We start from the raw sequence: 26,252 nt of genomic DNA on the forward strand, positions 1-26,252 counted from the left end.
GACTATTGCAATGTACTCTTTCTAGGAACCTCCAATAAAAACCTAGAGAGACTTCAAGTCATACAAAACAATGCTCTCCGGGCAGCCCAAGGCATTGCCAAAAGCGAACATATTTCTGAGGCCAGGAAAACAGCCCACTGGCTCCCAATCAAGGAAAGGATTGTCTTTAAAGCTCTGACACTGACCCACAAGTGCATTCACCTCACCGCTCCTGCCTACCTCTCAAAAAGAATTCACCCCTTCTCCACTACCAGGTCAACTAGATCACCATATACCAACATGCTCTCTGTGCCACTAGTAAAAAAAAAAGCCAGAGCAGGCGGAGCCAGCTTCCCCTATCTCGCACCCATTCATTGGAACGCTCTACCCCCCACGATCCGAGGCGAAGCTTCCCTCACCACCTTCCGTAAAGCTATGAAAACTATCCTCTTCACATAAGGCCCCGCACATTATCATGAATACTCACCACATGACCCAATGCATAAATTGTAACACAATGACCAACTGCAATGTTTTAACACCCAGCATGATGTTCTGCAGTATTCATAATGTATCAACGACCGCCACTATGCCTGTACCTGTGTAACTAAGTTTTTTGCAAGTAACAGCGCCTCAATGCCCGTGGGCTGCTTGTGCGCTATATAAATATAAATAAATAAATAAATTGTACTAAGGAAGCTCAACAAGTAGAGAATGACTTACTGCAAGGGAAGGACACTGTCATGATGCATACTCCCTTAGAGCCAGTCCAAGACCGGCAGCCCCGGAAGCACACATCAGGTACCCAAGGGAAGGTCCAGCAACCCCAAATAGGGGCCCTTTGGACACAGTCCTGGCGCCGTAGGCGCCAGGCTCATAAAGGGAGTGCTTTTGGTGGACTTACCTGATGCAGACCATGCTGCCAGATCCAGACTTCTTTGAGGCCTGAAAGGAACTACTTTACCTGTGGGACTAGTTTGCCACTCGGGCGTGGTCAGGGAAGGATACATACCTGATTGGGGAAGGATACATACCTGGGACTTCTTTGGAGGCTATTTAAGCCACGTCCAGACAGCAGCTCACGCTTCGCGTTGCTCTGCTCCTAGCAGCTGGACGCTCACCGTGTCTGCTCCTGCATCCTGACTCCAGCCATGCCTGCTTCAGTCCTGGAACACCTAAAAGGAAGAGAGGAAGAGAAGGTGAATAAAGGACATTACCTGATATTGCATGGGATCCGGAGCCAACACGCCGACAATCCTAAAGGAAAAGACATTATTTTTGGATTCCTCTCGTTGCTTGTTGCAGCGCTGCGCTCAACTCACCTGTCCACAAGGAATTCCGAACTCCTACGACCATCCGCACGTTCCGCTGCATTCCAGCACCTAGGAAGGAAAAGAGAAGAACAAAAGGTGAGCCAGAGAAAACATAGGGAAAAAACTGATTTGCCAGAAGGCTTACCTGGGGATTGGTGGGGGAGAATCCTTCCTCATCTCGGGTCGGCACGCCTTTTGGCAGTACCGTGCCCTGGCCCCTATGGGGAAAAAAGAACACGCGCATTAGTGGGTGAACATGCAGACATTAGAAAAACCACCCCAACATAAGCTCACCTGAATTATCCACAGCGAATTGTCTTCTCTACGTGGAATCTTCGCTCTGCACCTGTGCTAAAAGACTAAAAGCAGTCCATTGAAAATAAAGGCCAAAAAGGAAGGGAGAACAACCCTTGAACTTGATTAGTCATATACTTACGAAAGCGCCTTATTCATCCAAAAAAACAGTGAAGCAACTGGACCTGAATGCCTGTCCGATAACCAGTGAAGTAACTGGATTCTACCGCACCCCTGCACCAGAAGCAGGATGGAGAGCTCGTCATTTCAAATCTTAAGGTGAGAATTAACGGGAAGGTTCAGAGGTGGTTTGAAGAGAGAGTAAAAGGGGAAAAGAGGGGTTCAACTCGTCACTCTGCAGGTGATTAAAATCCTTTTCCCCATCTACAGAAAGATCTTCCTACGCATCAGACAGGCGAGGTTTGGGGGTCCGGCCCAGTCGGTGTTCCGAGACCTGCGCATCACCTTAGAAGAGGCCGCAGCAACCCAGACCTGGTCAGCGTCTCTGTGGGAGTCAGGTGAGCGTTACAGACACAGATTTAGAATGTCAGGCTTCATATAAACTATTGGAAATTCAAGTTAGGTGCTAAAAAGACTCTCCCAACCACCAACACAGTGAACTACCGCCATAGAGATTTTTTTTTAAAGAAATAGGTTTATTGGCATTTTTAAGTCATACATAGCATAACAACTGGTTATCGTCAGCTTCACAGCACAATTCCTGAGATTGCAGTACATATTAAGTTAACTCTGTAAACAACAAACACGAACTGTCTTCATGCATTTTAACAGATTGTAACCTTCACTATAGTTCAGGAGTATGTTGGTGGTGTGCCGGTGCCCGTTGTTGGTGTGGTTGTGAGGGCAAGTCGGTTTATTGTGCTCATTCTTCAGTGTGAAAATTACATTTTCGGCAGGTGCGCCTCCTCAAGGAGGCATGTCGTCGGACGGGAGGAACATATCTCTTACTATAGCCTTCCATGCCCCAAATTTGACATTGGTGTCTCCGTCTCCTACAGCAACCCCTGACCCTATGCTTCTGTTTCCGCGGCTGCCCATCGTTCCATTTCCCTTTTCCACTGTGCATACTGTGGGCCCCTTTTTGATTTCCATGACATTGCTATTTCTCTTTTTGCCAGTATGCATGCCATGTCCATTACCCTCACTATGTGTTTGACTTGCTCAGTATGGTGTACGTGCCTAGGAGGCACTCTTTCGGGGACCAAGCATATCGTTTAATTCCACCTTTCTTGCATGCCTGTTCGATGTTTGTCCAGAGAAGACTCGCCTTCACACATCCCCAGAACATGTGCATTAGGTCAGCTTCACCACAGCTGCACCACGGGCACTGCGCGTGTGCCTGCCTTCCAAAACTTGCCACTTTTTTGGGGGTCATGTATGTTCTGTATAGGACGTTTGTCTGTATTAATCGAAATCTAGCGTTCCTGGACACTTCTTTGGGGTGTTTCAGTGCCCTTTCCCACTCGTTGTCAGTGATAACTTCACCAACGTCCGTTTCCCATTTAGTTTTTAGTGTGGTGCTGTGAGGGTTGGGTCTATCATTTAATTGGGCATATAGTTGAAGTGGGAGAATGGGAGAAAAGACTCCCCCCAATCTCCTCGCGACCCTGGCCCAGAGGATCGCGGCCCAGACACCCGCCACAAGATGAATTTGTCTATCTACCAGACGACCAAATACCCTGGTTCAAGAACATACGGATGTGCCCACCAGCCTGCCCGCCAGCCTGCCCTACTCAAGCCGACACCTGCGGCATGGATGAACTCGACTAAGCCCTCAACAACAAGAACCTACATCGTTAGAGATGCCATGACGACCTAGCCAACTGTCAAGAACACACGTGCAACCATGCACACTGGACACTCCCACACCAATCCACACGAAGAATATACTCAGTGCTATGACGTAGGTGACGGATACACCCACTGACGCGCATCTTTATTATTTTTCACATAGGTTTTCCAAAATGCAGAAACGCAAGACGCACAAAGCACTCGTTAACATGCTTGCTGACGCTTCTCCCGACCCTTGCATCGTGATGAAAATACGACGAAGACATGATACTGCCTATGAAGCCATGTGACACCGCAACATAAGTGCCGTGCATTACACATCTCCACCTATGAACCAGGCCCAAGTAGGCCGCAAGCAAGAGCCGCCATGGACACTGAACGAGCAAGCGTACAAGTGCTGACCATGCAGAACGAGCCCAGCGAGAGCTGACAGCCAAGGGAGCGATGTTGCAACTCGTATGCTACCAGCCGACGCCAAGGTCACACCTGTAAGCAAAACCAGGCACGCAGAAGCAAATACAACTTTAAATGTGCAGAATTCTGCCTCAGCCACGGTCTCTCCTCACGTGACCAAGCCAAACCTGACAAGGTGCCAGACCCACGAGGGAGAAGTCGCCTGGGTCCCACGTCTGGGACAGAGGCTGCAACAATGAAATGACCCAATGGACACCTACAGCGATGGGAATGGTCTGCTCTCAGGCCTATGAGCAAATCAACGCATTGTCTGCACGAACACATAGTTCCATATTGTTGCAAATGACAGGTACACCGCAAGCTGGGAACAACGATGGTCCCAGGCTGGGGGGCTCGCGAGTGGACCAATCAAAACATGGGGCACTAATCACTGACGCCACTAACATTAGCCAATCATTAGGGTCTTCGTGTAACAATTTTCAAGTATCTAATAGAAGGGACAACCCAAGTATACCACCTGACTGACCCTCAACCACTAACAACGTTCTCTATATGTACGCTATACTAACCCTACCACTCGAGGAACCAATCCAGAGTGGCGATAGGTTTTTCGCTAACTTTCCCAGGTGATGCAAGTAGCATGTCATACTGAAGCAAAAAGGGACCTGCGAGCCCCACGAATTTCGAGAGTCTGGACGGACGCGTACGATCCTAGACCCATCCCTGCCGTTGTTCAATAAACAACAGAACCACCTTGCTTCTTGTGTGTGTCTCATACTCATTTTTGGGAAACACGGGAGGAGTTGGGACCTCCCAGCCCGGAGGTCCGCGGAAGGCCCAGCCGACCCCGGGAGAAACTCCCCGACAAGTTGGAGGCACTGCTGAGATCTGGTTACGATCTATCTTTTTATTTTTCCGAGTACTCTCGTTGCGAGGAGGCCCGGCGGCGCGGCCCCCTCTGCCGCTGCCCCCTTTTTGAGGACTACAGGACCATCGCGGAATTGCGAGAAGACCGGACAGCGCAATCCGGATATTGGCCCTCGGGAGCCGGTTGAGAAGTATCCCGCCCGCGGTTGGCGAGGGTCCAGACGAGGGGAGGTGGCGAGCCGCTTGGAGGGGTGCATGCAGTCGAGCGGCCCCGCATCAAGAGAACTTGGTGAGTATGCCACACCCAACAAGCAATGTAAAGTAGTGAGGGAGGGGGGGAGGAATGGAATAAGGGAGGTGGGAGGTGTTACGAAGGTGTGCGGCGAAGATTTGATAAATTAGTGTTGACGGTGAAGTGATTGGTAGCTGGACAAGTGCGAGAGCAGTCCGCTACGCTACGAAGAAGAGTGGGCGGAGCACGAAAACATCACATGCGACCGCTCGTAGACACTGATTGGCCTAGGTCGCGACCACCTGTAAGGGTGTGTGGGTGTGTGTGTGTGTGTGTGCGGTTTCCTACGAATTGGCGATTATTGTTCAATGAGTAGATGAGGATCCCTATTGATCGAGCAGAGAAACTCGATAGATAGATGACGTTTTCCTGTAGGCGGTAGCGAAATGGTTGCCTAATACGGAAGATAATTGGCTGGTTAAACCCTCCTGTTGAGGGGCGTATCACACGCGAGGCGTCGCAGCGTGCGCAGTCTGATTATATTATTGGTTACCTTGTTCCAGGCGTGACTAGAGGAAAGCTGTGGGGTTAACGGGGATAAATAGCAAAACTTATTTCGAGCTTTCTGAAGTGTGAGAGATCTTACCGATAGTTTCAGAAGAGGTCGGTGACGTCACCCGTAGGGCTTTCATAGGATACCTCGACCACACAACATTGTTGAAGAGTGGTGGGGAAGAGAATAGTGGGAAGGGGGAGGGCACGGAGGTCAATGGCAACGATTAAATCGGGGCCAGGTGGAGAGGGGGAGGTGACCGCGCACGGAGAACGCCGGCCACGACGAGTGAGGAAGGAGGAGGAGGGGTGAAGAAAAGTGGGACGGCTGTATAAGCACGTCACACAGGGCACGCAGCCTCAGGGGGCTACGTGCGCCTTGGCCGTAGGGGGCCGTAACGGTATTAAGTGAGAGAAACAAAGACAGAGAAAAGACTACATACTTGCAAGAGTTATATTTGACGGTATTCTTTTTAGCGGACGATCGCAAGTCCCCAAACTACGGGGCCAGGTAAAACATCTGCAATTGTCAAATTTGATAGAGTTTATTTTTAGCCAGGTAACGACTTCTATTGAGGAGAGCTAACAACACAGTGCTACCATGTCATATGGGATTGGATCGGGAGGGTGGGGGAACACCCTCACTACCCCACTACAGCATATATGTAAAACACTGTCACCCCATAGGGAGAAACTGATTAAATACAGCATAGAATGGACACAGGGGACGGACACAGGGGACGGACAACAAAATGACGACACCCTGGCCGCCTAACGGCAGTTTCGACCCATATGTCCAACACTCACTACTGACACATCTACATAACACATACAAGGGGAAGAAGTTGACGCACCATGTGGAGGTGTTTAACTTATGGAGGATGTTCCAGGGGTCCAGACTTCCATCCATCGCTCAAGTTATACATTTCAGTCACTAAGGGGTTTGTTATTGGCTCAGCTGTCCAGTCTTCCCACCTCCCTTTGGCCACGTGTTTGAGCTTCTGATACCACAATAATTGGCCCATCGGCAACCCCTCTTTCTCATGTAGTGATTCCAGTTCTCTGAATTCCCCCTCCTCGTACATGTGCCCCCAGGTGTATATGGCCCAGCCTTTCCCACTGCCAGATGATGCTGAGGTTAGTTAGTGCTGTTCCTGTCTCCGCTACAATTGGTATCTCAGGAGAGTAAGGATTCACCAGTTATGTGATGGTTTTGACTCTTCGCCATATTTGTCTACCCAGTTTAGCTAGCATTGGTGGATGCTGGGTGTGATCTTGCGGTAGCCACAATATTTCTTTCAGATATGCAGGTGTGATCAAGTCCCGCAGGAGGCCCGTCTCGTTAGTGACGTCGTCCGACAGCCATCTGAGCTGCCAGATAGTATCTTTCGATGTCTGGGAGCTGTATGCCTCCCACCCCATGCGGTAGAGTCAGTGTGGTCAGTGCTAGTTTATGGCGTGCCTTTCCCCATATAAAATCTCTGATCAGGGCATCTAAATTTCAGAAGAATGTTGGTCTGATGTAGTAGTAGATATTCTGAAAGAAATATAGAAATCTTGGCAGAATGATCATTTTAACTATCGATGCCCTCCCCATCATTGATAGCGGTAGTTTGGACCAGAACTTCATGGAGTTTTGGAGTTCCTGTATTACAGCCATTGTGTTGTGCTCATGTATGAGTTCTGTGGTGTGTCTGATCTTGGCCCCCAGGTACTTGAATGTGTCCAGCTGCCACTGTATCCCCACCTCCGCTAAGTTTTCTATTGCCGTCTCCCTTAAACCCGCGAGCGGGTACATGCAAGATTTTTGTCTGCTGAAGTGTATCCCTGAGTAACGTGCAAAGTTGTCCAGTACTTCCAGGATTGTTGGGGCATTGTTCCAGGGGTCTCTCAGAGTAGGACGTTATCTGCGTATAGCGAGATGATGTGATACTTTCCACCCACTTGTATCCCTGCATCCCAGAACTGTTTCCTTATGTAGATCGCTATTGGTTCTAGCCCCAGAACGTAGAACATGGGCGATAATGGGCAGGCCTGTCTAGTTCTCCTCTGTATATTCCAAACTCTCGAGACCGTTTTACCTGTTTTTACCCTTGCCCTGGGGTCTTTATATAATATTTTAATCCATCTCACAAATCCTTCCCCAAACCCAAATTCCTGCAGTACCTCTACCAGCCACTCCCAGTATATGGAGTCGAATGCCTTGATGGCATCTAGTGACATCACAGCCAGGCGTTCCTGGTCCCCCTCTGTCTGTGCCATAATGTGTTGTAACCTGTGTAAATTGTCAGTCGTGTTACGACCAGGCACAAACCATTTTGGTCTTCATGTACCAGGCTTCCTACCACTTTGGACAGTTTCTTGGCATGTATGGTGGTCAGTATTTTGCTATCATAATTTAGCATTGCCAGGGGGCAATAAGAGTCGTATTCATCTGTTGGTTTGGGTATTGGGACTATTAGTGTTTCTCTCATGCTTTTGGGTAGGGTTCCAATCTCATAGGCCTCTTGGTACACCTCATGGAGCACCGGTGTCAGCGTGGTTTTTATATGCCTTATAGAACTCTGGAGGTAGCCCGTCCGTTCCAGGGGTCTTGCATGTGGCCAGGAATCGGATGGCTTCTGTGATATCCTCTAGTGTAATTGCCTCTTCTAATGTCTCTCGCTGCGACTTGCTCAGCTTGGGGTGTTCCATTTCTTCTAAGGTTTCGTGTATATCTGTCAGTGGCACTGGGGTGCTATGGGCATACAGTTTGGAGTAGAAGGCTGCAAAAGTGTTGTCTATTGAGCTCTGTGTCCTTTGCACTCCTCCCTCACCATCCTTTAGTATGGTCGTCAGTGTTTTAGGTGCTCTCGTCTGCATAGCCATGCCAGCAATCTACCCGGCTTGTCTCCATTTTTATGTGTCCTAGTGGTGCGCGTTATATAGTAATATTTAGCCAGCCACCCCCATGCCAGTTGACAGCTTGACCTGGCCTCCATTAGACTCTCTTCCTTCGCCCTGGACCCCGAGCTAGCGGTCTCCTTTTGTTTTATTTCCTCTTCCCGCTCCTCTAGCTCCCACTTCAGCATTTTTCTAGTTCCCCCTGCACCGGCTATGATCTATCCCCTTATTACCACCTTCAGGGCCTCCCCCAGCGGTCCACACTGCCGCTATTGATTGTGACATTCTGCAAACTTGTCCCCGAGCTCATCCTTGAAAGCCAGGTCCATTGTAACGCTCACCTGATTCCCACGGAGGCGCTGGTCCCGGCTGAACTGTTATAGTCTCTTCAATTGAGAAGCGTAGAGCTCGGATGACTCTCTGGACTGGGCTTCCTCTTATTGACCGTCTGGCTTGCAGGGTAAGGTTTCTGCAGGCGGAAGAAAAAAGGGTTAATGACCGTTTGGCTGGACTTCCTCCTCACTAATCGCCAACTCTCCGAAAGTCCAATGTCCTGGTGAGCTCTCACCTTCGTCTTATAAATGCTGGGCTCTCCATCCTGCGACTTATGCAGGGGTGCGTGGGTTCCAGTTACGTCACTGGAGGTCCTCAAAGTCTTTTGTGGCCTTAGAAGTGGCACAGGTGCTGAGATGCCAAAAGGTGATGCCGCCGTTACTGCACGAGCGGATGCCAGTAGGTATAAAGAGTTTATAGTCTTGAAGAGAAGGGCACCTTTAATGAAGTCTTTGCATTGTCTTTTTCAGGTGCCTGGATGCTGAGGGCGTGGTCACTGAGAGCGCGACACGTGCGGTTGTACGTAGGTATGGGAATTTCAATGACACCTCAATAATGTCCCTTGTTTTCTGTTTTCAGGTCTTGAGATGTTGCGGGCGTTGTTCGTCCGTTGCCGTTGCACGTTCGAAGTACGTGAGTATAATGATCTGTGACCTTATTATAGCACCTCTAACAATGTTCTTTTCTTATTTGCAGGTGTCGGGACCTTGCGGGCGTTTTCCCAGTCGCGGATGCACGTGGGGAAACACGTAAGTGTTAGGCTTTCTTGCAGTCTTTAATGGCACTTAAATAATGTCTTTTCTTGTTTTCAGGTGCCGGGCTGCTGCGGTTGAAGAGATCGTAATACGCGCACAAAAGCAGGTAAGAAAAGTAAATGCGGCCGCCTTCACCCGATTCCTACTTAACAATGTTCTTTGTCTTTACAGGTGCCGTTAGGCTGCTGAAGAGAAGGCCGCGAAGAATCCGTGAAAGCACAGATGGATCAGGTAAGCGAGCGCGGCTGCGAACGTGTTGCAACTTGCTAACCTTATGTTTCTTTTGCTTGCAGGTTCTGCCGGTGTCTGCATTCCTGGATGGTAAGTATAGTTCTCGTGTCTTTCTTCCACAGGTTGCTGAGCTGAAGCTGGAGATGTCACTGGAATGCTGGAGCTGACTCGGTGAGCGTCCTGCTGCAGATGCAGAATAACGCGAAGCACGTTTTCCCAATCGGGTGTGGTTTAAATAGTGTTGGAGTGATTGGGTGTCTTCTTCCTCAGCCTCGCCCAGGTAAAAGAGTTCCTGTGTTCCAGAGCTAAGGAGTGGCACCAGCGCCACCCAGGTAAGAAAGTAGTCCCAGTTCAGGGAATAGTTCCTCCCAGCAGAAGGCTGGGGACTTCATCCTGCCAGCATTTGCAAAGGTGAGTATGCAGCATGGTCTGCTACAGGTAGGTCCACCCAAGCACCTTCGCAAGAATTATGAGCCCGGCGCCCCTGGCGCCGGGACTGAGGTTCCTTATGAGCCTGGCGCCAGAGGCGCCAGGACATGGTCCCAAGGGCCCCAATAGGGGTTTGCTGGAGCCGGGGACGAGGGTCGTGAGCCTGCTTCCGGGGATGCTGGGCTTGACTTGGCTTCCCGGGAGCAGTGCTCATGACATCCATGATTGCTTCTGTAGGCATTCGCCATAGCGGGATGGGGGGCCTAGGACCTTTCATTGCCCAATGCATGAGTAGGGGCGAGTGATCGGAGATCGTTCTGCCCATGTATTGTATTGACTCGACCTGTGCTAGGTGTGCCTTGCCGATGAACATGTAATCAATTCGCGTGTAAAGGCCGTGTGGTGGAGAGTAGTATGAGTAGACCCTGTCTGTGGGGTGGTGTTCCCTAAAGGCGTCTGAAAGATCTAATTGTCCCAATGTGTTGTTCGGTGCAGTTGGGGTCTTTTCGGCCTGGTTCTGTGGGGGCTCAGATCTATCTAGGTCCAGGTCCCTCACACAATTGAGATCACCGCCCCAGATGTAGAGGCCCTCCCGGTGCATGGTTATTTTGGGCTGCAGTTTATCGAGGTATTCTGGTATGCCATGATTAGGGAAGTATGTGCTTACTATGCAGATCTCAACTTGTCCGATTGCGCCCCACATTATCAGGTACCTCCCTTCCGTGTCTGCTTCGACTCCCATTAGCTGGAAAGGCACCCCAGGATTGATCCAAGTGTACACTCCCCTCGCGTATTTAGAGTAGGGGGCCCCGTGTCCCTGCCCGCCCCAGTATTCCTGTAGCTTGGTCTGGGCTTCTGCTGTGAGGTGGGTCTCTTGAAGCAGTGCAATGTCCACTTTCTTTCTACGCAGATAAGACCTGATCCTGTTTCTGCGTAAGTAGGACCCCATCCCACGCACATTCCATGTTAGTATTTTAAGCTGTGTTGCCATGTTTGGTCTTGTGGTACTTCCAGGACCCCCCCCCCCTCTCCACTCCTCCCGTTCTGTGCATTTGCCGCCAGAGATCCCCCTTCCCCCCTCCCACACACCCCATCTTTCATACACATAACTCGTTGGCCACCTTAATCTGTTTCTGTATTGCATGAAGACTCTGGAACAGGAAAAAAACAGTTGCAGCAACAAATGCATACCCAACAATTGCACCCAGCAACTTCACAACCGGCGTTGTGCTTGGGTGTCTCCGCGCTGTCTAGCCCCTTCCAGGGCATCCAGCGTCAAAGTGGTCATGCCGGCAACAGGCCAGCTCTGATCATTCCGAGGGTTAAGGCGTCGCACACAGGGTGAGTGGCCGAGCTCTTTTCCTAGCCGTTTGGTTAGTGCTTTTATGAACCTTTCATGATGATGAGTTGCTCCACTGGTGGTGGCTCAGGGTGATCTCTCTTCCCTGAGAGTGTGTCCTTCCCCCAGCAGCAGTGCGTTTCATGGGTCCTTTTCCTGGCCAAACGCCAAGTTATTATGTTCCAGCCACATGTTGGCTGCCGCTGGTGTCTCTAAGAATATGGCTCGCCCTTTGTGGATTACCTTCAGTCTGGAGGGGTACAGCAGCATGTACTTCAGATTTAGTTTTCTAAGTCATGCTTTAATCGGGACAAAAGAGTTCCTTGCTCTCTGCACCGCTTGCGTGCAGTCAGGGTTTATGGTTATCTTAGAGTCGCCTTGCTCTATTATCCTGCCTTCTCTCGAGTGTTTCAGTATGATCTCTCTGTCCTTGAAGTTAAGAATCTTTGCAATCATTGGGCGGGGGTACGAGCATGGTGGTGGTTTCAGTTGTGATCACCCTCTCCGCAAGGTTCCTCACATCCTGCCTCATTAGCTGCATGTCTGTTTTCACTTCATCTATTTTCGTGTCGATAAAGGTGCTCAGGGCGGCTATGGCCTCCAATACCTGCCCATCTATGTTGTCCGTTTCTGGCTCTCTCTGGGCCTCCAGCTCAGTTGCTTTTGGCGTCATAAATGAATCCATTTTCGTCGGCTTCATCTTGCCTTTGTCCTTGGTGGATGGCATGTTCAGTTAGGGTGTTGTAGGGTGCGCCAGCCAGTGGCAATAGTCTGCCCCAGTAGCAGAGGCAGGCCTGTGTTCCAATGCGGAGGAGCGGGGGGCCCCCGGGTCCTGGGGCTCGTGGTTTTTTAACCCTCCCGTGAGGCGGCTGCACCCCACGGGGCCTATGCGTCGTGGTGGGTAGGTGCTTGTGTCCTCTGTGCACCCAGGCCTTCTCATCGAGCTCGGTCTCCTTCCGTCACCCCACCCTCACTCTTGGGCTACCACTATGCTGTTCCTGTTTCCAGGGGGTTTTCGCACCTCTTCCAGCACTCCTATAGCTCAAGTTGACTGACTTCGCTTGCTTCTGCCGTCTCGGGATTAACTCTGCAGTCTGTTCCAGCTGCCGGGGGAGCCCTGCAGCTTGCTTACATTGCCACTCAAGTGTTCCCACCGCTTTGCAGACAGTTGTGTCGTGCACTGGTTTTGCCTCAGTCCGTTTTCTCGTCTTGGTTGAGGAGCACCGGCTGTACACTGGGCGTTCTAGGGGGTTCTGCTACCTTTGGGTGTCGTTTACTGCGCAGTTGTGCTGGGTTGCGTTGTGTGCTTTGTAGACTCAGCTTTTGGTGTGGGAGCAGGCCTCCACATGCGTGCCTTTCTGTTCGAGGACGCGTGACAAGCCACGCGCTCAGATAATGGGGGGTTGCTCACATCTCAACTCCCTCCCGGGGTTGTTTAATCCGGCTGTTGCCTCCCTTGTCTCCATGGCTCATCTGCAGCCTCCACCCCACTGTTGTGTTTTAGGTCTGCAGTCCTGTCCAGGACCGCTTGGGTCTCTTCAGACTGGCCTGTCTTCCACGTAACGCAAGGAGCCGGGGCAGTGTACCACACGTTGTGGTCCGTGGCTGGCTTTTGTGTCAATCCAGGCTCACGTTTTTTGTGTTGCCTGGGGCTCAAGGTCCTTAGCTGCCGGGTTAGGATCTATTACTTCAGGCTTGTACGCTTGTGCTACGTACACCCGAGCTCCCAGCAGGGGTATCCCCCAACCTCTTTCCCGCTCTGCGTATGCTTGTGATGCCCGTGATTGTTGACAATTTAAAGTGTCCCCGTTCGTGAGGCTCACCTTTTAGCTGTGCCTGCTCCTCGTCTCCTCCCGGTCGCAGTTCGTCATCTGGAGGAGTCCTCTTCAGCTTCTGCTGCAGCGGGGGGGCTCTCCTGCATGCGCTCGTCGGCCTTTGTTGTTTGGGCATCCTGTCGCCACCTCACCTTCCCGGTGCCATCCGCTTTGCTGGTCTCCACGGCCCCAGTGCAGGGTCCGCGTCCTGCGCTTGCAGCCCGGCTCTGACTGCGCTTACTCCGGGCACAGTGTCGCTGCAGGAGCGGCTCCCATCCACCAGTCCGCTCCTCTATGCACCCCTCCTAGCTGGTCCAAACTACTGCTCTCTGTGGAGCCTCGTCTGGGTTTTCGCCCTTCCCCCCCTCAGCTCCTCCGGCGCACGCTCTCCTTCGCCATTTTGTGCCGTCCAGGGGGGATCGATTGCTGCACTTTCCTCAGTCCGATTTCTCCCGTTTTTGGTGCGGGCACGTAGGGAATCGTTTTGCCTCACCAGTGATGCCTGTGCTGCCAACTTCAGCACAATATATCCGTTGTTACAGGATCAGTATGGAGGATCTCGGCCAGAGCTTGGTGCCTTGCTTCCTCACTCCAATGCGTGCCAGACCACGCCACCGCCATAGAGTCATATGTGGGATGGTTAGAAGCTTGTCAGTACAATGTATTCAACAGAATCGACATAATAGTATAAACCTGTTCCAGCACCACTTTTTAGGAGGTACCAAAATGAATGAGTGTGTCCTTCCCATCTTCTTCAGCTATGGAACCCCTCCACAGGAAGTAGGGTCCCTATTTGATCAGAAGGTTAGATATTTACTCGCTTGGCCCGTTTGGTTGATACCCTGATCATTTGAGAACAGAAGAGAAGAATTTTGAATGGCTAATTGCACCAGTCTGTGAATACCTGCCAGCAACTGCCCACCCAATATGCGTTTAAACACGGAGAGCCCGATTCACAGAGCGATTTTCAATGGGATTGCTCCATTGTAAAACACTTCTGTGAATCAGGCCCAGATTCTTTTTGCTTTGGCCACATCTTTAAATCATCATCAACATCTAGTATAGTAGGCTGTAAAAAATGACATTAAGACCAAGCTTCAGCTGTTGACTAACATGTTCAATAAGTACACCACAAGTGTCTAATAAGTTCTCTTAAACGCCCTATCGTCACTGAAAGTCAAAGTATCAGCCCCCTATGAACTCCCAGATTACAACAGAAGAAAAATCTGTTGGTATACAAGAGTTCTGGAAATAATTGATCATGATGTAACAATGATAATAGTACCAGGTATACAATGTTTCAGCCCTGATTACTCCCGCTTCTAAGCACTGTAACACTGGCTCTTTTTATTACCCAAGTAAATGGTACTCAATTTATTGACTTCAGAAGAATGAATGGCATAGGCATCTCTGCTGGGGATTCGAACTTGCCAAGTGCAGGCTTACTCATGATAAGAGACGAGCATCAAACCCGTGAGCCATCCACCTGGCTATTTAAAGGAAATCAGGGTAATCAAAATAAGGTAATGAAATGAGTAACTGTGAAACAGAGCTCAGGCAGAGATCATTATGTTTTTACCCAAATGTGCGATGCCAGCGAATTACAAGAAACATAATTTCTTTACCATTTGTCACTTACCTTCTGCCCAGAGGAAGAGATTTTCCAGTACATTCTGTGGTCAAGTGTCCCACACAGGAAAATCAGAAGCAGGTGAACATCAAATGAGCATTTCATTAGTTGAGGAAAATATGTGTCTTGGGCAGATTCTTAATGCCCATCTATGTTGCTTTTTGGTTTCTGTGGCTCTGGTGTGAATGGGTTTGGGCACGCACTCTGGGTTTATTTCATCTTAATTGGGTGGTTTCAGATTGCGAGGAATTCTTTGTTGTTAGGGCACCCCCTGGGTATGATCCTAGCTCACTGAGGTAGTTTGACATGTGACCGTGAACCGCTAAATAGTGGGTGAAAACCCAGCGCCTGGTGAGGATGTCATTGAAATCTGGAATTGCTATTGAAATCAATTGACAAAGGCGTATAGGAATATTTAGCATTCAAAGATTGCATACAAATCTGGAACTTGAATATCACTTTACATTATTATTATTATTAATATCAGGGTATTTATTAAGTGTGGACCTGGCTTTGGGAAGCAACAGAGCGCTTTACAAATCATAGAGGGAAGGAAACAGTGAGGGAAACAGAGATACAAGGGACAAGGGAGGCAGAGGGTGGGCAATTTAGCAGCAAGGGATCTACACGCAACCAGAGGAGGAAACCGTGGGGAGCAGAACACCCAGTCCTAGGTAGGGAGGAGAGTGGAAGGTGTGAAGATTGACATGCTTTTCTACTGGTTTTAAGGAGGGAAATAACTGGATCTTACTTTCCAGAATCCAACTGGGTAAATGAGGCTTCCAAGTATGGCATCATCTGTGTTCAGGATGCTGTCCACTGTCAAGCCATGCTCCTTCAGCCTAGACATGGCTGCCGATGTAACTTGGTCCTTAGTCTGGCTGGATAACATCAGGGACAGTAAGACTTGGTAACGCATCACCTAAGGAGTAAAGGAAGCACGAATCAGGATTTAGACAGTGGACCAACAACCTATAGACAGCATAAAGCGGTACCGCTCTACTGCGACATCGAAATCTATTAAGTTATTTTGCCTAGTGCGCTCGCTGCGTCTAGCAACCTGCCTCCTCTAATCTTGCGTCTCATTCTGGTTCTTGGCCAACCAAACACACCCAAGCCAGCAACCGCAAGCACTGCACATTTTCCTTCAGTTGAATGATAAAGATGGTATATACTCTGGGCAATCATGCATTCAACTACAAGCCAGAGTTCAGCGACTGTTCCCTTGAGTTATGGGGTTTCCTACAGGTTTCCTACAGGTCAGAGCTTCAGAGGCACTCTGTTTTATTTAAATATTGGAGGACACAAAATGCCCCCTATGCCAATTTTTGGTATTTAATTATTTTATTTTATTATTTTGCCTGGGCCAGCCCGTCTACTGTGTCTTCATAGAGTCACCATCATAGTATCATCAATTTAGAAAAATATATACCATTTATTATCACAAATTCAGATACACAATGTACACGGAGTATAGCATATAGTGTACAATTTTTCGTATACATATATGCATAACACAGAGGGTGGTCCCATAGCACATCATCTTTCAGTCTTTTTTCATTTGCAGTTGATCCACTGCTGCAAGTAGATCAAGGTCACATGATATTTGCCCCACCCACATTCTTAGCACAGCCCCTTTTTCCCTCATCAATAATACTTATACCACAGGGCGTCTTTGGCCTAGGTATTTGAAGTGAAGCACAGACAAAGAAAAGGGCAATTCCTGTTTTGTCCTGTTAAGAGCATGAAAAGGCCTGGAACCCCTGCTCCCCTCTTGCCAGGTAAGCCAGCAAATGTGCATCAGCATCACACCACACTAACCCTCCCCATACCTTCACTCACACTCGGACGCAAACACTCAGTTTGCACCCTTCTCCTCATCAATGTTCATTCTGCAGTACTACATGCAGCAGATATTGCTAACCTCATCACCACTCACAACCTAGATAAACTCTTTATCACAGAGACATGGTTCACCCCCACCTCCACACACATCCTGGATGTTCTCATCCCCACAGGGTACACTATCCAACACAAGGACTGCCAATGGAAGGCAGGTGGAGGGCTCACTGTTATCCACAGGACCTCATGGTCATGCACACTCCAGAGGGTCACAGCACAGGCATCCATGGAACACCTCAATTACCTCTTTCCACTCATCCACCTCAGACTGCTATCTTCAACCTGATCTACTGACCACCCCAAACCAGCAAGGCCTTTCTCGATGAAATCACAGGCCTTATCACAACTACATCCATCAACAACGCAACTAATATCTTCCTTGGCGACCTCAACCTGCCCGGGACCCATCCACCAAGAATACCAGAGAGGCTACTCAAACTGCTTGATACACTGGAACTAAAGCAACTCATCACAGAAGCAACCCACAACAAAGCCAACATAATCATCGACCTAGGATTCACCACTTCTCCAGCCACCATATGTCTTACCCTACCTTTGGAGTGGATAGGCCATGCAGCCATACCCATTATGCTCCACTACACACCTCTCCCCGATTTGGGCCAACCCTAACCAGCCAAGACTCCCCAAGACTCCCCGCTGCTCTTTCAAGAATTTTCCCATAGATGCACTGGAAGGAAACCTCATCACATTGGGCCCCATGTCCGACGTATTGGAGAATGGCAATGCCCAGTTTAGCGCACTTGACCACACCCTGAGACTACCAACATCCATGTACCACCAAAACCTTAACTCAACAAACACATGACCTCCACACCATGGAACACACAGCAACTCACCCACAGCAGTGCGCCATCAGCAGAAAAGAAAACCTCTGGAGAAAATCCCACCATCAACCTGAGAACCAACGATCAGAACACAGGACACTCATCACCACAGCCAAAGCAAGCTGCTAGACAAACATCAGGATGCCTCCAGCAAGAACAGAGTTTGTCCAAGCTATGAAGCACTACAACCTGCAATACCACAATCCACTTGAATTTCTTCACCGACAAGTTAGACAAGAGAAGAACAAGTTACTTCTTACCTTGTAACGTTCTTTCGACGGGATGTTCCTCCGACGTATTCCTCATCTTAGATATCTCCTTCCAGCTCTGCTGGCCTCGGAAACATTTTTCTCTAGAGGGCGCTGCGCGTCGACGTCCTTCGAGTCGATGTCCCTCGACAGCCGCCGTATCGACGCCGATGTCATCCTGGCTATAAAGGCCGCGCGCAGCGCCCGTTGCTCAGTTCCGTTTTGTAGCCCACAATAATGCTTTCTGGACTAAACTAATCACCCTGAAGGAGCGTAAGCTGCAACAACAAGGGAAGTAGAACTGCGGGGATGGATGGGAGGGTCGATGAGGAATACGTCGGAGGAACATCCCGTCGAAAGAACGTTACAAGGTAAGAAGTAACTTGTTCTTCGAAGGGATTGTGTCCTCCGACGTATTCCTCATCTTAGATATGCTCCCATAGCAGTATTCTATTATTGGAGGAGGGAGTACTGACTTCATGCTGTCTTCTATTGATGAATAGAATGCAGTACAGCCCTTCCAAACCTAGTCTCTTGACTGGAGGAGGAATCCAAATTGTAAAATCGTGAAAAGGTATGGACAGACGACCATGTAGCGGCCGCACAGATGTCTTTAACCGGCACACCTCTTTTGAGGGCCGATGAAGCTGCAATACCTCTGGTCGAATGTGAGCTCTAAGGTTTTGAGGGGGCTCTTTTCCTGCCAATTTATAACATTCCAGAATGGCTACAATGATCCATCTGGAAATGGTCTGCTTAGTTATTGGTAACCCCAGTTTGTGCCCTGTGTAACCTACAAACAGCTGGTCTGCCTGTCTTATCCTGGCTAGTCTACTGATGTAAAAACTTAAAGCCCTTCTAGGGTCTAGCCTGTGTAACCTCTCTTCCTCTTTCCCCGGGTGAGGAGGAGGATAGAAAGATGGTAGGGTAATCTTCTGAGTGATATGGAATTCAGAAACCACCTTTGGGAGGAAATTAGGATTCACTTGCAGGACAACTTTGTCTTTGTGAAAGATAGTGTGAGGGGGTTTACAAGAAAGAGCTTGTAATTCGCTCACCCTTCTAGCAGATGTAAGTGCTATTAATAAAACAGTTTTAAGGGTAAGGAATCTTAACAAACAAGAATGGAGTGGTTCGAAAGGTGTGCCCATCAGGAAAGTTAGGACTAAGTTTAAATCCCATAGGGGAACTTGGAATGGTCTTGGGGGATAAACATTGGTTAACCCCTTAAGAAATTGTATTACCAGGGGTAACTTGAAATCGGATGGTTCTTCCGCAGTGCGCTTAAAGATGGATAGCGCTGCGAGATAGCCCTTAATGGTGCCAACTTGAAGGCCTGAATTTGCCAAATATAGTAGGAAGGACAAAACCATTGGTGTACCACATGAAAAAGGGTAGATATTCTGTTCTCTACACCAGCTGCAAAATCTGTTCCAACGGCAGCGGTATAAAGACTTTGTTGCTGGCCTCCTTGCCGAAAGCAACACCTCCATAACATCATCAGGGAGGTCCCAATCCTTGTACCTCAGCCTTTCAGAAGCCAAGCGTGAAGGTTGAGGGTTTTGATGTCTGGATGGAGAACCTGACCTCCCTTCTGTGAGAGTAGGTTCTCTCTGAGTGGAAGTCGAATTGGAGGGCAGATGGACAAGTCTAGAAGGTCCGGGTACCACGTTCTCCTGGCCCAATCCGGGGCAATTAGGATCATGGTTCTCCGGAATCTTCTCAACCTCCTGATCATTTGAGGAATGACAGGGACTGGTGAGAACACGTACAGAAGCGGAAACTCCCAGTCCACTATGAACGCGTCTCCCAGAGCTCCTCTCGGGGGAAATTCCCTTGAGCAGAAGAGATCGCATTTCCTGTTGAGGCTGGTGGCGAACAGATCTACCTGAGGGGTTCCCCAAAGGGCGAAGATCTCTTGAAGGACTTCCTGAGCTAGCTCCCACTCGTGGGAGACTGTGCTCTGCCTGCTCAGAGCGTTCGCTGTCAAGTTCTTCTCTCCGGCTAGGTGAACTGCCGGAAGAGAGATTCCTTCTTGGATTGCCCAAAACCAGAGCTGCATCGCCTCTCTGCACAGGGGTAGTGATCCTACGCCTCCTCTTTTGTTGAGGTAATGCATGGCCACCGTGTTGTCCGTCATTATCAGGACGTTTTTCCCTTGTACAGCTGGCAGGAACGCCTTCAGCGCAAGTCTGATGGCTCTCAGCTCTAACAGGTTGATATGTAGTCTGGACTCCGATGGAGACCAACGACCGCTGATGGTCAAGTCGTTGGCGTGGGCTCCCCACCCCGTGAGTGAGGCATCCGTGACTACTGTTATCTCCGGCCAGGGTTGCCAAAACTGTTCTCCTTTCAGAATGTTCTCCTGACAGGCCCACCACTGAAGGTCTCGAGCTACTCTGTCGGGAACCTGAAGAAGATCTGTCATTCTCCCTGAGAATTGTGACCACCGAGTCCTCAGTGCCCACTGGAGGGATCTCATTCTCAGGCAAGCCTCTGGCACTAGGAAAATGCAGGATGCCATGAGGCCTAGCAACCTCAAAAAGTCGAAGGCTGGGAGATGTTGGGCATGTTGGAACTTGGTAACCATCTGTAGAATATCTTGAGCCCTCACCTCTGGTGGTGAGGCTTTTCCCAGGGAAGTGTCCAGGATCGCTCCTATGAACTGGAGTCTCTGCGATGGTATCATTTGTGACTTCTTTAAATTGAGGGAGAAGCCCAGTCTGTGAAGGGAGTGGCACACGTGATTTAGCTGGATCTGAGCTTGTTCCGAAGAAACAGCCCTGATCAACCAATCGTCCAGGTAGGGGTAGACGTGAATCCCTTCCCTCCTTAGACTTGCCGCCACTACCGACATTAACTTGGTGAAGACCCTCGGGGCGGAGGTCAGCCCAAATGGCAGCACTCGAAATTGATAGTGAGAGTTGCCAATTGCGAACCTCAGGTATTTCCTGTGTTTGAGATGGATAGGCACATGGAAATAAGCGTCCTGAAGGTCCAGAGATACCAACCAGTCCTGGAACTGAAGGGCCTGGAGGATCTGAGAAAGAGTGACCATCTTGAATTTGTCTTTCCTGAGGAATTTGTTCAATTCTCGCAAGTCCAAGATGGGTCTCAGTCCTCCGTCTTTCTTCGGAATGAGAAAGTAAGGGGAGTACCAGCCCTTGTTCCTCTCCGCTACAGGTACCGGTTCTATGGCACCTTTCTCTAGCAGGTCTAAAATTTCCTGCAAGAGGAGCGGATCTGGAGCTTTCTGAGAGCTGATCCCCGGTGGATGACTCTGAGGTATACGTAGGAAAGGTAGGCAGTAACCTTGGGCAACTTTTTCCAATGCCCAAGCATCTGACGTGATAGCCTGCCATACCGCCAGATGTTGAGTCAACCTGCCTCCTACAGGTGTCCTGTGAGGGAAGTCCTCAGAGTGGTTTTGGGGCGGCTGATGCAGATGCTGATGGTAAAGAGGCACCTGCTGTTGCTGCGGCTTTTGAATATCTACCTCGTCCACCTCGGGTAGTTCTTCTTTGTCCCCTTTGAGCCGGTCGTCCTCTACCTCTACCGAATGCGGAGTAGAAGCGAAAGGACTTGCCCCTCGCAGAGGTTCCTGTGGGACGAAAAGGTGTCTGACGGATTGCATCTCCTAGGGATTTTGCTGCTGCTGTTGAAGTTTGCAGTTTCTCTAAACTGTCATCCGCCTTTTTCCCGAACAAAGAAGAGCCATCGAATGGCATGTTCAAGAGCCTGGCTTGCACATCTGGGGCAAAACCAGACTTTCTCAACCAAGCGAATCTCCTGGTTGTTGTACTTGCCGCCATTGCTCTGCTGATACTGTCAGCCGAATCAATGCCCGTCTGGAGGGATTCGCACATAGCGTCTTTACCGTCCTGTATAATATTCAGGAACGCATCCCTTTCTTCTCCCTCCGGGATGCAGTCAGCCGCTGTAGAAGCACACTCCCAAAGTGTATGGCTGAATCTAGCAAGGGTGCAAGTAGCATTAACAGATTTTAACGCCATGCTACATGCCGAAAAGACTTTCTTTGCCATAGCATCATATTTTTTATCATCCCTGTCCTGTGGGACGGTAGGATAAGCCGTCTTGACATCGGTAGAGCATGCTGCCTGTACCACCAGACTTTCTGGGGATGGGTGTTTAGACAAAAACTCCGGGTCTGTAGAGGATACCCTGTATTTTGTAGACAGTTTTTTATTTACTGCTGGTACGACATCTGGGGTTTCCCAGTTTGTCATGATCTTCCTCTGAAGAGCTTCATGAAAAGGCACCACAGGATCCTCCTGTGGGCCTTTGTCAAGAATATCCGTGAGGTCATCTTGTTGGAAAGATTGTGAAGGTGCAGACCACCCCATAAACTCTGTGATCCTGGCCATTAATGCTCTATAGGGGGTTTCAGCATGCTCCCCCGGGTCTGGCCTAGCAAACTCCACCTCAGAGGAGGTGTCTAACCCACTTGCCTCATGTAAGGAATCATGAAGATCCTTTAACCTGCGTTCTTCAGAGGAAAATTCCTCTCTAATTGGGGTTACAGGTCCCTGCAACTCAAATGTGTCTTCCTGTTCAGAAAATTCATCCTCTTCCAATATTGAGGACATAGTTCTCAATTGTTCTGAACTCATAAAGGGTGTAAACCCCATTTCCAAGGCAGAGGGTGCCGACCTTGTCATAATCGGCCTCGAAAACGTCGATGTCGTCGACGTCGAAGGCTTCGAGCGTGGCGTCGAAAACAAAGGCGGAGGCCTCGAAGACCTCGACAGAATTGGGATTCTACTCGACAATCTCGAAGCCATCGACGTCGAGGACCTGGGGATAGACACTGGGTGTGTCGTAACCGTGACTTTTCTTGGCGTCGACACCGGTGTCGAAGCTGGCGTCGAGTCGACAGACTAGTGTGTCGAAGGTCCCTTCGACAACGGCGTCGAAGACATCGACCTCGACGGAACTTTCGTTGACGGCGTCGACGGAACCTTCGAGGAAGGTTTGGAGGTCATAGTCCTGCTCGAGGGTTCGTGACGCGCTCAAGAAGTTTCCTTCGCCGGGTACTGCGACTCCCAGCGTTTTTGACCTTCGGGTCTTTCGACCAGAGCATCGCTCTCGGCAGTCTTCGAGGGGGTCGAGGCCGCTTTCTCGAAGACGCTCATCATATTTTTGAGGAATTCCTCCCATTCAGCCCGGGAACTATGTTTCGTGGGGCACAGGATTCTCTTTGGCGAAACAGAGGAAGAGGAAGACGGAGAAGGGGATCTTCGACGTCTCCTCTTCGAGTGCTTCGATCTCGAGGAGTGATGAGACCCACTCCGAGATCTGGAGCGCGAATGGTGACGAGGAGACGAATGTCTCGACTTCGTCGACGAAGAAGAAGCTTTTAAAGTCTTACCTTTCTCCAGCTTCTCCCTACGCTCCTTCAGGGCCTTAGCCGTCATGGACATACAGTCCTCGCACTCCGAACAATGGTGTTCAGCTCCCAAACACCACAGACAAACTCTGTGAGGGTCAGTCAGCGACATCTTTTTCCCACAATCTCGGCATTTTTTGAAGCCGGATCAAGGAGTTGTCGGTTCCGACGAAGAAGCCATCGAGTACGGATCGAATAACTTGAGGTAAATAGGTTTAACCTGACAAAACTGAGAAACGGTATTCCGAGGCACTGAGTACGCGCGGAAAAACGGAACTGAACAACGGGCGCTGCGCGCGGCCTTTATAGCCAGGATGACGTCGGCGTCGATACGGCAGCTGTCGAGGGACATCGACTCAAAGGGCGTCGACGCGCAGCGTCCTCTAGAGAAAAAGTTTTCCGAGGCCAGCAGAGCTGGAAGGAGATATCTAAGATGAGGAATACGTCGGAGGACACAATCCCTTCGAAAGCAACACATTTGACAGCTTGAGACAAACTACAGGCATGTCACCCATACCAGCCTGCCTCATATCAAGATGGACCGAAATCAGGACCATTTATCCAGGAGACCTCTTCCTTTGTCCGTTGCGAAGGTTATCAAAATGTGTAGCACTCTCACCACTTCTCAATGTCCTAAACAGATCCCTCACACAGCACACCTTCCAAGATGCACTAAAAACAGGACAGATCCTCCTGTTGCTGATGAAACCCACACTCCACCCAGATTACCTGGCCAACTATCGCTACATCACACATCTATCCTTCCTCAGGTAAGTGATGGATAAGACTTACTGTCCAGTGTCATGAAAAGATTAATCAGCACAGTCACCTACATGACTACCTATCCCGTTTCCGGCCACAGTGATGTACAGACTGTGACCATCCAAGTTATCATTAATGTTCAACACATCCTATACAAAGGGGACCCCTACTTACTCGTCCTCCTTGACCTCTCTGCTGCCTCCGATACCATTGACCATTAAACCCTACTCAACATCCTTGCTACATACATAGGCTCGGACGGACAGTCCTACATTGGTTCACCTCATATCTCTCCAACAGAGACCAACTCGCACAAATAATTCCATACATATACGAGCACTACCCAGTAAACTGCAGAGCCCCACAAGGTTCCATCCTGTCCCCTATCATCGTCATACTCTACATAGAACCTCTGGGGATACTCTTTACCAACAATGACATTAAGGTATACCAATATTCAGACAACACACAGTTTTACGTAAAGATCAAATGCACCAACAAAAATTATCGACTCAAGCACTGTCTATCCCTATTCCAAGGTTGGATGCCAAGCGTGTACCTAAAGCTCAATCTGACAAAGACCGAATTAATTGTCCTAGGAAACCCCACCAAGCAGGCCCAAATCCAAAATTGATGAATTGAAAACAAATTCAATGGATTCAGGCATCTTGACTTACTATTGACTATGACCTTTCATTCAAAATAAACATTGCCAAGAACACCCAAGCAGCATGGTACCAGCTTGCGCTCCTCTGCAAAGTGAAGCATTTCATCCCTGCCTCAAATTTGAGAACAGCAGTCCAAGCCCTGGCCATGTTCCACCTACACAGTGCAAAAACCCTACACACAGGAGTCACAGATCCCAACTCAGTCCCTTAGAAAGCCATCTAGCATGCTCCAGCTTGCCTCATCCAAAGGACTAAGAAAATTCAACCACCTCAGCCACATCGTCAAGGAGCGGCACTAGCTACCCCTTCAAGCCTTCATCATATTCAAGACTGCCTGCATCATAACAAAGCAAGCACCACCAAAGTTTCACTCTACTTGGCTAAGAAACTCACCATCTCTGCAGGTCAGCACACCGCCGGAAGCCACAAGATTGCCAGGCTGGAAACAAAGAACCGTAATAGGGAAAACAACAGGAAACAGGCCTTTCCATTCTATGCAGACTGTCTCTCGGACAAGTTACAATGCAGATATTTGATATATTTATACTGCGCGACTGAACAGACTGATCCCCATCTATGCGCAGACTGTTATTAAGGAGAACCTGAATTACTACACTCTACCCATGATCGTGTCCACCCGCCTCCGCACTACCAGCTTAATACATTTAAAAAGACATGTCTTAAGGGCTTTACGGAACTCCTACAATGATTCAATTTTCCTGAATTCCCAGGGAAGCTTATTCCACAACCTGGGACCAAACGCAGCAAACATTTGGTCTCCTCTAGAGATGCACTGAGATGGTGAGGTCACCAACAGCAGCTTGTCCCCAGATAACCCCCCTCCAACCAAAACGTCGGGAAGGACCTCAATACCCAATCATGCCAATCACTGATCACTCCACTCAACCCATTCGCCCTCTATGGCCTAACCTGCAACCCTGCTCCTCCTACTCGCACAACTTCTCTGCTACCCCTGCACCCTACCTGTAACCCCTGGGTTCGTCCCCTTAGTACCACACTTTATTGCTTCCCAGCTAGGTTTGTGCTTTATAAATCAAAAACATGCAAAAATTATCTATTAGTAACAGGGTCAAAAAACCCAAATTCCATAGCCTATTTTTCTGTTTGCAGTCATTTTGCTGCAAACTCAGAAGCGTGACGTAAAAAAGGTTGCGTACAGAAGCACAACCTCCTGTATGTGGGGCTTCAAGGTTCGTGTCTAACAGAATGCGAGTGGGGACAGACAGGGGGAATAGCAGGTAAGTGGAGGGGGCTGGAGGAAGGCAGGAGGGAGGGGGAAGGGTGAGGGCGGCTGTGCAGGGAGGAGTAGGGGAGGGCGGCTCTGCAGGGGAGAGGAGTTGCAGTGGGGTCGAGAGGGGGCCACGAGCAAAAGACTGACCTTGCCCAAGAAGCCTTTTCGGACTTAATTACTGAAAGTAAGTCTTTTTTTCACTGTTTAGACCCCAAACTTATTTTTCACTGCATATTGCCCCCTTTATGCGAGTATTCAGATAGCTAGTTCTTCTCTAAAACTGAACCATCA

The 26,252-nt window shown here is 49.4% G+C and overlaps 1 protein-coding gene across 3 annotated transcripts in view; it reads right to left on the reverse strand.

Moving 5' to 3' along the window:
- The window catches only part of NTHL1 (nth like DNA glycosylase 1), a 275,635-nt gene that overhangs the window by 111,727 nt on the left and 137,656 nt on the right, over nucleotides 1-26,252 (reverse strand). For all 3 annotated transcript variants that reach the window (XM_069647325.1, XM_069647327.1, XM_069647326.1), the window contains one exon: nucleotides 15,629-15,799. In XM_069647325.1, the coding sequence (XP_069503426.1) occupies nucleotides 15,629-15,799 (171 nt within the window). The remainder of the gene's footprint in view (nucleotides 1-15,628; nucleotides 15,800-26,252) is intronic.

Source organism: Ambystoma mexicanum, chromosome 2q, assembly GCF_040938575.1.
Source record: "Ambystoma mexicanum isolate Mex_15411 chromosome 2q, UKY_AmexF1_1, whole genome shotgun sequence".
Classification (NCBI taxonomy): domain Eukaryota; kingdom Metazoa; phylum Chordata; class Amphibia; order Caudata; family Ambystomatidae; genus Ambystoma; species Ambystoma mexicanum.